At 35.1% G+C, this 14,432-nt stretch overlaps 1 protein-coding gene and 1 long non-coding RNA gene across 3 annotated transcripts in view; both read left to right on the forward strand.

The window, feature by feature from the left end:
• Window positions 1–1,172: 1,172 nt before the first annotated feature.
• On the forward strand, window positions 1,173–5,741 carry LOC308695704. Its single transcript, XR_014030728.1, has 4 exons — window positions 1,173–1,280; window positions 4,445–4,596; window positions 4,860–5,050; window positions 5,214–5,741. It is a non-coding gene; the product is annotated as an uncharacterized lncRNA (long non-coding RNA).
• Window positions 5,742–13,625: 7,884 nt separating this feature from the next.
• The window catches only part of iba57 (iron-sulfur cluster assembly factor IBA57), a 34,051-nt gene continuing 33,244 nt past the window's right edge, over window positions 13,626–14,432 (forward strand). For both annotated transcript variants that reach the window (XM_081375094.1, XM_081375093.1), the window contains exon 1: window positions 13,626–14,130. In XM_081375094.1, the coding sequence (XP_081231220.1) occupies window positions 13,799–14,130 (332 nt within the window). In that variant the 5' untranslated portion in view covers window positions 13,626–13,798. The remainder of the gene's footprint in view (window positions 14,131–14,432) is intronic.

Below are 14,432 nucleotides of genomic sequence, written 5' to 3' on the forward strand. Positions count from 1 at the left end.
AGACCAATTCAGGCTAGAAAATTGTTGGCTGCTTGGAAACAAACCAGTAAGTGCATTATGCTATAATGTATTTTTAAGCATAACTTAAAGGAATACTTGCCCAAAAATTTAAATTTGCTGTTCATTTACTCATCCTGTGGCATTACAAGATGTAGGTGACTTTATTTTATGTGAGTTGAACAGTAAAAAAGATTTATTAGCTGATTTCGTGCTCCTTTGTGATTCATATAATGGCAGTCAAAGGGAGCCATCACTTTAAGTCAAAAAAACATCTACAGACAAAACAAAGTTAATACCCATTGCTCATGACAATACATTGAGGTCTTATAAAGCGAAACGATTGATTTGTGCAAGAAACTGAACATTATTTACAACATTTTTACCTCAAATTGGCAGCGTATGGAAACAGCCATTAGAACAATAATTTATGTTGAACTGGTGAGCATTGTAGCAAATCACAGTGTTTGCCACTTCTGGCATGCGAAGGGCTAATCAGATGTGTTTCAGATATCACCAACCACATCTGTGAGAAACAGCCAATCACAGACGCAAATGGATAATCAGAAACTCATCTTCAAGTTAATTAGATTAACTTTGAGGTAAGCCAAATTAATATTACAATAAATTATTCAGTTCCAATGAATTCTTTGATTATTCATTTATTCTAAGGAAAATATATCTTCATGGTCGCTGAAAATTAATTATTCCTTATCATGTACAGCAATTTAGAGCATGTAACAAGATCAAAATCGTAAAAGGGACTTTGTATGCAAACAGAGGATCAGAAACTAAATTCATAATTATGCACAAGTTTTATTAACTAAATCACAAACATAACTAAACTAAGCAAAACAAACAAACAAACAAACATACATACATACATACATACATTCATCCATCCATCCATACATACATGCAGGTAAAGGGGTGAGTGATGTGGAACCGGAAATAGGAAATAGAACTCTGGAGTAAGATCTATTTTAGAATGAAAAGAACCATAAGCTTATCTTCAGAGCACCTCATTACAGTATACTTGTGTAGCAGATTGGATATTTCCCTCCATTACTCCCCCTGGTGGAGAATGGTAATAATTTCCCCATAAACTCAGCTGTGTCAGATACCGGCTGGTTAATCATTATCATGATTGCCCTTATAATAAAAGCAAGACGCACAAGTAGAGTTTGCGTTTAGCCGTTTCTGGTTACTCTCTTGGTCTTCCATTTTTCTGCCTTTTCCTGATGGAGTCGTGTAGTTTGGGTCACTTATTTGTCCAATCTCAGGTATGTGGATGGGTGTAAAGTGGTATATGATTTTATTTTTCTGGGTAATGTGTATAACCTGAAGACTGTTCTGCAGTCGCTACAGTGCAGTGAGGGCATGTTGCAGCATGCGGTCATTGTAGATATGTTGTCCTGACGCAGTGAGTATGATCTCTTTTGGGGGATTCTTTTGATTTAAAAAGTCCTTAAATCTCACTGCTGCGACTGTGTGCAGGTTGAGGGGGGCGTGCCTAACAGCGTGCTTCCAGCTCAGAGCCGTGTAAGCGCATCTGTAATCAGCAGGATACACGGACCCAAACTACGCTGCTGTTTTTGTCTCCCTTATACATTTGTATATTTATTTTTATGGACTCTAACTTAAGTGGGTTCTCTCTGGGACATCTGAAGGGGGGTAATTTGGCCCACCTCCATTTGGGGTGTAGTGATAAACACACTTGAGTGTGGCTTTGTTTCATTGCCTTTGTAGTGTGGGACACTAGCATGTGGGTGTAGTGAGTGATTACTTACAAGGTGGGTCAGAGATTCTTCTCCTGTTAATGTCTTCGATTAACCCCCAGTCTTTGTTTTTTTTGTTTTTCTTTCTTTATTTTATTTGAATTTAACTATTTTAAATGCCTTCCTTTTTGTACTAACATGTAGGTAATTAAGAGGTAAATGTTTGGAAGGTATTTATTAGTGAATGTTTTTCAATGTGAGAAGATTTTGTGATAAATTTTTTTTTTTTTTTTTTTAATTGTCAGAACCGTCTCAGTCCTCTTTGCCAAAGAAACGAACCTGTGTTGTTTGAGTATATCCTTGGGCGAAAGTCCCAAGGTGGCATAGTTGGCTACATTGAAAATCTTATCAGTTTATTTAATGTGAACTTCCTTGCTGTCCAGCCCCTCCCCCAGTAACCGCAGAAGCTGCCTTGTTGTCGGATGAGAAGAGAGAGGGCGGTCACTGTGGTCCATCTCTAATAAAATCTCAGAATGGCCACCCCTCTCTGGGTTTGCTGTACCAATGAGAAGGGTGGCTGTCTGGCGGTAGTTTCCTCTGTGGTGAAGATTTATGACGTGATCTCAAATCTGCCTTACCTCTTTTCTGTTAATTAATACTCAGATAGATATAACAAATCCACACTGTATTCTAAGAGAAGGTGATGTACATCAAAGCGAGAGTCATCAAATGAGGATTAATTAGATAGGAGACATGAAACAGGTAAAGTTACATTGACCGTTGGTTGTATAATAAAATACATACCATGGTGTATACATAATAGGACACAAAACATCACACTCATTCACACAGTTTCTGGGATGCACATTCATTTCTAGCTCAGTTCTTCTCTGATTAATGCAGCGAAGTCTGCATGGAAGATTGTTTCTTCCCATTGTCTCTCTCTTCCACATGCGCCACATACCTTTCGATCGTAAAAACTCTGTGTGTCCTGTAACAAGACACCGCGTCCTGCCAGTGTGTTAGCGTCATTTGGGATGTTAAGTTTTGGTGAAAGTTTCACAGTGAGTTTGCTGGATTATTCATTAAATAAATGAATTGTGTGTGTCCGATTGGTCCAGACTCTACAGCGGTAAGTTTGACTATTCAGCATACATTAATGACTTCCTTACCAAACAGTTTAAGTACTACTAAATCATTTAACCCTTTCCTTAACATGGCACAGCAGTAAAATTCAGTGCTGACAACTGCAAAAATGGGGGATGGTCAAGTCTCTGATTTTTCGTTTAATTTATAAGCTTTAAACTTGAACTGCCTTGTATCAATAATTGTCATATCACACATGTTAAGTTTTGGTCACTTGCTCATCTATTTTAACTCTATTGTCATTATATGGACAAAATTGCGGAAGTACAATTTTCAGAGTCTTTCATTGCAATCACAATCTTTTCATAATCTTTCCTTGTAAAACAGGGAATGTCACATTTTCAAATGTCTCAAATTTCTTAAAACGGAGGTCCATGTGTTTGATCTCAACTGTTTAATAGGTTAATGTTTATGTTAAAAGAACACGGCGACTTTTTGGGACTTTAGCTTATTCACCTAACTCCCAGAGTTAGATAAGTCCATACATACCCTTTTCATCTCCGTGCGTGCTGTAACTCTGTCTGACGCACCCACTAATAGCCTAGCTTAGCACAAAGACTGGAGGTAAACGGCTCCAGCTAGCATACTGCTCCCAATAAGTGACACAATAACTCCAACATTTTGCTCTTTACATGTTGTGATTTGTATAGTCACAGCATGTACAAATAACAAGGTCACTTGAGACACAGCCATCTTCTAACCGTATACATACTGGAAACTATATTCTCAGAAGGCGAAGCACTGCTACTTCTGCAGAGTGATTTGCTCGCAGCAGCTGAGAAGCCCCGTTGTAAGGAGCAGAGAGTTCGCTCAGAGTTGGAGTAAATCACTCCGCAGAAGTATCAGTGCTTCGCCTTCTGAGAATATAGTTCCCAGTATGTGAACGGTTAGAAGATGGCTGTGTCTCATATGACCTTGTTATTTGTACACACTGTGACTATACAAATCACAACATGTAAAGAGCAAAATGTTGGAGTTATTTTGTCACTTATTGGGAGCAGTATGCTAGCTGGAGCCGTTTACCTCCAGTCTTTGTGCTAAGCTAGGCTATTAGTGGGTGTGTCAGACAGAGTTACAGCATGGAGATGAAAAGGGTATGTATGGACTTATCTAACTCTGGGGGATACGGTGAATAAGCTGAAGTCCCAAAAAGTCGACGTGTTCCTTTAACAATCTTGGTGTACATTCTCTGATCAGATTCTTAACTTTTAATATCATATTACTAAAGTTGTCTTGCACTTTGATGAATATCAGTTTGGATATATTACTAGACATACCGTCACCTGCAGTTTTCTTGGCTGATTCAGATGTACGATTGTTTTTTGTAATTGACCTGACGATTGCGAATTTCTTTCTAAAACATTAATACACCTTATTCAGCACAACGCCATGACGGGTATAAAAGCAAGGCTGTGTGGGATAGGCTTACCGTGTTTTTGGTGGCAAACCTATATAAAGATTGTAGATCATCAACCATGTTAAAAATCAAAGATGGCACTGTGAATAATGTCTATTAACAGCATATAGAAACAAAAATCAATTTTTTTTTCAATGCAAAAAATATATATTTTTTCTGTTTGCAGAGAGGATCATGTCAAAACACAATGAACATGACAACACCTGCTCAAAATTCCAGTTTTCGGAACATTGTTACCTGTCTGAAAAAAAACTATGTCCCACCACTCTTCAATAAGTCTGGAGCAAGTAATTCAGACACCAGTCTTAAGGATAATTGGTAAGTAATGGTATAGTTCAGTGAATTTTCACCACCTTTATGTATTTGGCTGGTAACTGGTGTCATCTGATGATTTGTAATATGGGGAGGGTGTTGTGAGGTTTTGAGCCAGCTTTTTCTTCAGCTCTGACTTTGCGTGCAGCCGTGCACGAGCACAAAACCTCCCAACACCCTCCCAACACCCTCCCCCTGTCGGTGATTGGTTGGAATACTATTTGTTTTGGTTTTGAGTGTTTGGCTAAACCATTTGTTTTTGTGTGCAGATCTCAGAGCCTAGGCTGCCTACAGAGACGCGTTTTTTTGACGGCATGCTTATGGGGCGGGCAGCTAGCGGATCGTTAGGAAAAAAAATGGAAATATTTTTGGGCCTGAAATCACTGATACCACCTTTAAGTGGAGGAAACTGTGTATTTAGGCTGCAGCCTGACAGATGTGAAACAAGTGCATGTGATAGGTGCTGAGATTTCTTTCAAGCTTTTGTCCTGATAGTCTATTGATTATCAGAGTGGCGTTAATTGGAATTCAGTTAAACAAAATAAGACTTATCTCTTTGTAGTCATAATGCTCATGGGCTGTATCTAATGTAACTAACTTCTCTTTGTGTCTGTTTCCTGCAGAGAGATTATGCAAGTCCACAATGACTACGTTTGAGTCCTCGTGAGACAATGCAACCTTTACGTTTCCAGGTTTTTGAACAGACACTGTCCCATATCTTCAATCAAGTGTGGACTCATTACAATTGTTCAACCAGAGCAAGTGTCGCTGATTGATGTTTATTCCACCATTGGTTATCCTTCATTTATTATGGACACATGCATTTTTTTTCCAAGACTCAACTTTGTGAGTATACTGAACAAGTTATTGGATCAGCTCTAATTATTATAACACAGTGCCTGTATGAAGAAAAAAAATAGAATACTAAGTTTCTAAAAGTCTATTAATGATAGTCTGTGCCTTGATTTACAATGGGTGGTAGTTCATTTAATTTACAATGTCCTGACTGACTGTTGACTTTAAAATCTATGGCAACTAACTGTAATAACTTATGTGTTATACTGTATTTTTTGCGGTGAAATTCTGGCAACCACAGCTGCCGGTAATTTTCTGTAAAACTGAACTTTACAATAAAATACTATAATATTTCATACAGTTGTATTGTATTTATTACGGCAAAAGACTGTACGTAGATTTAAAGTATATTTGTTATTTGTTAAAGTAGTTTACCGTAAAACAAGTTTACATTTACAGCTGCTATTTTTAAAGTAAATTACTGTAAACAGGTTTACATTATATACGTTTTATTTAAGAGTAATTTACTGTAAACAACAAACAATTCTCAACTGTAAAATTTACAGTTGCCAAAAAGCATTCCGTAACGTGGTATGCATTTTCCCCATAAATCTTACGGTGAAGTTCTGGCAACCACAGCTGCCACGGTATTTTACCTTATTTTACACACGTTTTAGATCTACACTGAACTGTTTATCATCAATGATGAGACTGACCCCATCAATAGAGAACATGAGATCTGGCAGATCGAGACGACACATGATTTAAACACATCAGCTAAGAGACTCATAAACTACAAGGAAATCATTCAGCCACCCACAGATGAAAATATAATTGTGTGGTGATTTTCCAAATGATACAACTTAGTCTAAATAAAAACGATGTAGAGTCCTCAGATTTCGTAAAAACAACAACAAAACATTGTGACAAACTTTGACAACATGTTGTATGGACAAAAATACTGTTTGAAATATTTTTGTATAAATAAGATCTAAGATGCCTAAGTACAGTTTTTCAACAATCTAAAGTTTTTGAACAGACGCTGTATAGTAAAAATAATACATAAGTCTTCTAAGAAGGTAAATAGAAGATATGATTTTAATAAAACTTTTATTGACATATATAAATATCTAATTTAAACTTTTAAGGTTATGCTTTTAAATGAATTTAGTATAAAACTCTGGATGTACTCTGGAACGCGGATTAGATTTACTGTGACATTTTCTCCCGAGGCTCATCTGGTCTGTAAGTCCTCTCGTCTCTGTGAGGGTCTGGAACATTTATTTCACACTGTAGTTTATCTCTGAAGGATCTTGGGCTGTTTTGTTTATGACAACTTAAACTATTTGCTTTTTGGATTGTTTTTTATCGTTGCATAAAGAACTACTTCACCTCTCTGGAAATGTAAGGTGTTTTTATTTATATATTTATTTAGCTAAAACTTTGTTTACATTTTATTAAATTATTTATTTATTTATTTCATTTTTGAAAATGTACAAATGTAGGTTTCTGTGATGGTCGTGTTTAGGTGTAAGGGATAGAATATGCAGTTACGGTACAAAAATCATTATGGCTATGGAAAGCCATAAAAATTGAAACCCCCGCATGGACAAAAAAAAATGCTGATTGAATCTTTTCATATAAATGAGATTTAAGACGACTAAATAAAGTTTTTCAACCATCTAATGTTTTTGAACAGACATTGTTTAATAACAATTATACTTTAGGGTCACCGTTAGACAAAATCATTACAGTAATCTTCTAAAAGATAAATAGAAGATATGAATATTCAAACTTGAAAGATTTTTTCAAGAAAGAAAGTTAAGAACTTTAAACTTCAAACTAAAACAATCTTTCATTTTTAAAAGATCATATTTAAACTTTATGCTTTATGCTTTGAAATAAATTCAGAAAGATCAGCGTGTTTAGGTGTAAGGGATAGAATATGCAGTTTACGGTACAAAAATCATTATGGCTATGGAAGGCCATAAAAATTGAAACTCCGCATGGACAAAAAATTATGATTGAATCTTTTCATATAAATGAGATTTAAGACGACTAAGTACAGTTTTTCAACCATCTAAAGTTTTTGAACAGACATTGTTTAATAACAATTATATGTAGTTTTCTGTGATGGTCGTGTTTAGGTGTACATGATCGAATATGCAGTTACGGTACAAAAATCATTATGGCTATGGAAAGCCCCCAATGCGCTCAGGAATGCGGAGGTTGTGAGGGTCCCCTCTGAGTCAGAGACCGACAGAAGGAGCTGGAGAGAGAACCACTCTGTGATTTTATATTATATTTTTTATATACTTTTAAAAAGAACAGAATGTTTTTCAACTTTAGTTAAATTAGCACGAGAACAGTATGTTTTTCAACTTGTTAGTTTAATTGGCACGCGTGAGACACGCGCGTGCCCCTAGTCCTGCTTTGACACACAAACACACACACACACACAGAGACGCATACTCCCTATGTTTTGAGACGGTGCTTTGAGAGACTCACTGCAATTTTTTATGACTTTTGGTGTGAGGTTTTAGTAAGTTTTAGTTTAGTATTTTATATTATTTATTTTATAATCATTTATGTTCTTTTAAAATAACTGAATGGCTTTTCAACGTTTGTGTGAGATAAACTTCCACAGTTTATCCTTATCAGTTTTCACACTACAGCCCGGATACACTCAGGAATATGTAGGGAGGATCGTGTGTGATACCAACTTCAAAAACACACACTAAGGCTTCAAACAATCAGACTTTCTGTCAGATACCATGACATATTATTATTATAACAGCGTCTTCAAACGATTAACACTTTCTGTCAATATCAAAAGGCATCAAACGGTTTCAAACAATTAATACTTTCTGTCATAGCCATGACGTATTATTATAACACTTTCTGTCAATATCAAAAGGCATCAAACAATTAATACTAACTGTCAAAACACATGATCAAGGGTTTGGAGGGGCAACCTGTCAATCAAAAGTCATACTAACTGTCAACCTGTCAATCAAAAGTCAACACTAACTGTCAAACCCCTTTGATCTCCTTTGATCCTATGCCAAAAGGGGCGGGTACCTGTCACCGGAAGGGGCGGGGCACCTGTCAATCAATCATTTTTGACAGAAGGGCCGTCATATCAACTACTGACACCAAACAGGATTTTCATTCCTTTTTTTTTTTCTCAGAATCTGTGGTCAGATATGAATAAATATGTAATTCATAATAAAGAAACTCACTTTAAAATAATAAACAGATATTAAGATATTATTCATGAAATTATTTTATCAGTAAGTTTAAAGAAGAGGTTTCTCCATTATGTTTTTTTTTTTTTTTTTTAGTCAGTTCAAATACAAAAACATTTCAGTACAATGCAAAAAAAAAAAAAAAAAAAATGGTTACAAAGTATTAACAATACAGCTCAAAATATTTTACCAGATAAACAAAAATAAAAAATAAACAAACATAAGAACAAATACAAAATATCAGGGCAGTTATATGTAATTGAAAAGCTTTAATATTTGTATTGTTTTTATAAGCTTTTTATTTTGTGATCTCATGTTTGAAAGAGTTTCAAAATATATTGTTAGATCAGTGTTATAAAAGGCAATAAAGGAGGGTTTCTTTTGAGTTATTTTTGTCTTATGAATATAAAATTTCGCCAAATTGGCTAACAATTAAAATGTTGTGTTGGACCCAATTCTCCATGTACAAAGATTTTTTATTATGAATGATATTACTATTGTTCCATATAAAACACCTACTGGGAGAAAAATTGTGTTTGTACAAAAGGGACCAGAAAAGTAATGTTTGTTTATGATAGTTAGCTAAAGCAATTGGAAGTTTACCGGTCATATAAGGACACTGCAACAAAAAGTTTAATCCCCCAAGTCTCTTGAACAAAAAATAAGGGACTATATTAAATATACTTGTTAGATTTTTTAAAAAGTTTTTAAGCCAATTTATTTTTAGAATTTGGTTAAAGATAGTAAAATTAAGAACGTTTAATCCACCATCAGATAGTTTATTAACAAGAACGCTTTTCTTAATTTTATGAGGTTTGTTTTTCCAGATGAAATTGAAGAGTAATTTATCCATTTGTGAGCATATATCCTTTGGGGCACTAAGTGAAGAGAAAAGATATGCTGCTCTTGAAAGACCTTCTGCCTTACTCAATAGAATTCTCCCTTGAATAGAAAGATCTCTTGCTAACCATGAGTTATATTTCTTTTGTATTTTTTCAATAATAGGCAAAAAATTGGAGTTAACCATTACATCAGTGCTTTTAGAAATTTTAATTCCCAAATAGGTTACCATACTTTTAACAGGAATATTACACACAGTGGATAGGTTGTTGTTTTTAAGTTGTAGGATCTCACATTTAGATAAATTTAAATTCAATCCAGAGAATTTTGAGAAGCTATTAATCATGTTTAGAGCCAAAGGTACCTCAGAACTATCACCAAGAAAGATTGTCGTGTCATCAGCAAGTTGCGATATTTTAATTTGTCTTTCATGAATTTCAATCCCTTTAAAAGGGTGTTGGTTTATCATATTGCTTAACACTTGAGCTACAACTAAAAAAAGGAATGCAGAAATTGGGCAGCCTTGCCGAATGCCTCGGTTTATTTCAAATCTGGGAGATGTCCCATTAATAAGTTTAATAGAGCTATTACTACCATAGTACATCGTTTTTACACTTTTTATAAAATATTCCCCGAAACCAAAGAATTTTAAGGAATCAAATATAAATTTATGGCTAACTGTATCGAAAGCTTTTCTAAAATCTAAAAAGAGTATTAAAGGGTCACCATTTAGTAAATTGCTATATTCTACTAAATCAATAACTAAACGAATATTAGAGGAGATATGGCGTCCTTTCATGAAACCACATTGAGTTTCATCAATTATCTCATTTAAAGCATTTTTCATCCGTTTTGCAAAAACTGCTGCCATTATTTTATAATCATTATTTAATAATGATATAGGTCGCCAATTTTCTAATAATAGTCTATCTTTTTGAGGTTTAGGGATCAATGTGATGACGCTTTGTCTAAGTGATGTAGGTAAGGATCCTTTGTTGATGGCCTCTTCATATACTGCTAATAGGAATTTAGATATATCGTTTATAAAAGCTTTATAGAATTCTGATGAAAGGCCGTCATTTCCAGGGGATTTGTTGTTTTTTAGTGTTTTTATACAGAACTCAATTTCACTTAGAGAAAGGTTTTCAGAACATTCAATTCTACTTTCTAAAGATAGCAATTTTGGATTTCTAATGGTTTTAAGAAGAATTGAATTATCTTGGTCTTCTCTAATGAATATATATCTGTATAATATTTAGAAATAAATTTAGAGATTGTGTCTAGGTCTTCAGTAACAAAGTCATTTATTTTTAATTTTCTAATTAGGCACATTTCTGCATTCCTTTTCTCGAGGCTAAAAAAATATTTACTATTTCTTTCACCTTCTTCCATCCATTTTCTTCGAGATCTTACAAAAGCACCTTTGGCTTTTTCTTGATAAATATGGTCTAATTCTTTCTGCAAATTATCTAAACATCATTATTGGATGGGTGTGTAGATGTTTGAGTTAAATTGGAAATCTCTTTAATTATATCTTGAATACGTGTTCTTTTTTTCACTGCCAATTTTTTTCCAAATTGAATACTGTATTTTCTTATTTCAAATTTTAATAGTTCCCATATCTTGCCATATTCCTTCTTAATATTTGCCTGTTGCCAGTATGTATTTATTAATAATTGGATTTGTTTCACATAATCTTCATGGTATAAAAGTGAATTGTTTAGTTTCCAATAGCCTACATTTCGAGAGTTACACTGGATATCTCCAAATTTAATACTTAAAGTTAAAACTTTGTGATCAGTAAGAATAGCTGGGGAAATTTCAGTTTGTAAAACTTTTTATTCTAAGTCTAAGGAAATTAGCCAAAAGTCAATTCGCGATTGCAGAGTCATTTCTTTATTGCTCCATGTGAATTGTCTAACAAGGGGGTGTCTATATCTCCAAATGTCCATGAGAGCTAAATTATTACAAAAATTCTGGAGGATGTTATTTTTATTAAAGACTTTGGAGGGGAATCTATCTAGAACATTATCATGAACCATATTAAAATCTCCACCAATAATTATTTTTGCCATTGAAAATTTAGTTGAGAAAATATTGACATTTTCTTCTATTGTGTCTAACAATTCACAATTTAAAGAAGAAGAGTTGTAACCATAAATATTACATAATATAAACAAATGACTGCTAGTTTCAACAACTATAATTACCCAATGCCCTTTTACATCACATTTGTTACAAATAATTTTTCCTCTAAAGTTGCCTTTCAAAGTGCTTACACCAGCTGAATGGTTGTTTCCATGAGCTAACCAGAGATCATCTCCCCACTGATTCTTCCAAAATAAAACATCTTCCACACTTGAGTGGGATTCTTGTAAAAAAATAAAATCTGCCTTCATTTTTTTGCAAAACAAAAATATTGCTTTTCTTTTAACAATATCTCGAATGCCCTTTACATTAAGTGAAATGAGTGATAACTCCGTTATAATATAACAAGTTACAACTGGAGAAAAAAATAACAGAAGTATGAGGAGGGTTTGGTTTATCCTCAATTTCAAAAGCAGAACAAATTTACTATAGCTCAATATACAAACATTATATATGAACTAAAAAACGTTGTTAAGTTTGAACAAAAAACAACAACAACCGTGCATGCGTTTGTGGCCATACATCTCAGATGTCTGAGGATCAGTTACCGTAGTAGGCTACTTGTTCAGCTTATCTTTTGGCCTTCTGCATTCAGTTTAATCTCAATACCTTCAATGAACGCCTTGGACCCGACATAGTAGGCTTTTCTGTTATCTTCGCGTGCTTTCTTCACATGTGGCCATAAAAGCGATCGTCTGTCTTTTTCATCTTTGGTCAGATCCTCCACGAAGCGAAGCTTGTGTTGTTTCAGGAACTCGTTGTTTTTGGCATTCTTCCAAATGGCATCACGCACAGACCGTAACGTGAATAAAGCAATGATGGCACGAATCCTACCCGATTGCGGTTTACCAAGCCTGTGAGCAATGTCAATGACTTCAAAACCTTTTTTGCAAGACTCAGGGGCAACAACGTTACAAATTTCTACAACTTTTGCCTTTACATCTTCGTTTGGTTGCTCAGAGAGGCCATGTAGACGTAGGCACCAACGTCTTTTGTAACGTTCAGCATCGGCGAATCTTTCTTCCAGACTGACGAGAGATTTTTGTTGTTGCGTGAATTTCTCACCCAGCTTGGTTTTGTCCTCCTTAATATGAATCTCCGCATAAAGATGATTTAAGGATGTTTTGAGTTCCTCGATCGTGGTGGAGTTGGTAATTATCATTTTTTCGAGTGAGTCTGCCCTTTGATTAATTTTCAAGGTGAGGGCCGTGATGATATTTTCCTGCAACTCAGATAGTGAAGGCTCACCTCGGTTTTTCTTCGGCATAGGGCTGCTCAGTGGAGTGTCAGGAGCGGGAGGAAGAATTACTGGCAGGTCTCCTTTAGCTGAATCAGCTGAAGATGTGTGATCAGTTGCGTAGAAATGATCTGAGATCGCTTTCTTTCGTTTGTCTTTGGCGCTCATTTTAATCGCTTGTCGTGCGTCACGCGGTGACGATCTAGATCAGCAACTTCTTAGTACTTTTTCCAAGCGAAAAAATAAAGTTTGCTATTACAGTATTATAGACTATAGTTTCAAGTTCGTTTTTTGAAAGATTTAACACATGAAGAGTCTTCACAGAAAGAGGATAAAATCAAACCCTTCAGAGCGTTTCAACATACGTCTGTCTTGGTCGCCATCTTGTCTCGACCGCCTCCATTATGTTGTTTTTGTAAAGAGGAAACAGAAAAAAAAAATACATTTATTTTTTAGTTACTTCTGTTACCTTAAATTATACGTTTATCTCTGTAAAGCTGCTTTGAAACAATCTACATTGTTAAAAGCGCTATATAAATAAAGATGACTTGACTTGACTAGCTGTAATTATACCAAATTATTTAGGTCCAAAGTTTCTCTGTTTATTTTTTAGGTGTTTTACAAATTTGTCACTATAACTGATATGGTCTTGTTTATGGATTGTGATACCGGTTTATTGGAAATGGATAATATAACTAAAATTTTATTTTATAGTTAAGACTTTAAGAACTCTTTCATTACATATGGTTGGTTTGAGTGATCACTATGCAACAAAGTATCGCGAGAGCGACGGTAAACCTTCGCCATAGTAGGATTCGTATTTCGCTTCAAACTCAACATTCGCAATGCAGTATGGGAATGAAAATGGAAGGTGGGAGACAAGATAACGCAAACTCTCGTTCTGTGGAGCTTTCATAGTTGCGCTGAAGAAAACTACACAATGCAAAGGGTGATTTTGTTTGGCAGTGCTTTCAGAGCGATCGTGGCAGGATCAGCCGGACTTCATGCGCACTATTTTCTCTGTACGAGTGTGAGCAGGACTCAGATTAGAAAACATTCTCAAGATCAACCCACCAACTATACAGGACACTTTAGCTTTTACAGCTTACCACACCGGACTCTCATCAATGTGTCTGGAGAAGACATAAATTCATTTCTTCAAGGGATAATAACCAATGACACAGCTCTTCTGGCAGAGGATGCACTGCGTGCGATGTATGCACACATGCTCAATGTTCAAGGCAGGACACTTTATGACATCATCATTTACAGGTAATATGCTACATTGTTTTAGCGTTTCATATGTTTGAATTGTAAACTAGACACGGAATGTAATATTAATATTATTTTAGAGGTGCTGGAATTTTGTAAATGTAAATAAAAAATGTGGGCGTGACCTCAGCATTATCTCACTTTACCACCCTGGACTTTTTGTTACTGATAGCTGCTCTTCTACAGTGCTATTCTATATGTCAGTAAAGTCAATGTGGTTTTAGCAGTTCATAAACATCAAATGATATTGATATGTCCAAAGTGGCATACAAACGAGTGGTACAAACAGATGTGATTAATCC

This window comes from Scardinius erythrophthalmus (assembly GCF_964197995.2).
Source record: "Scardinius erythrophthalmus genome assembly, chromosome: 9".
In the NCBI taxonomy this organism is placed as follows: domain Eukaryota; kingdom Metazoa; phylum Chordata; class Actinopteri; order Cypriniformes; family Leuciscidae; genus Scardinius; species Scardinius erythrophthalmus.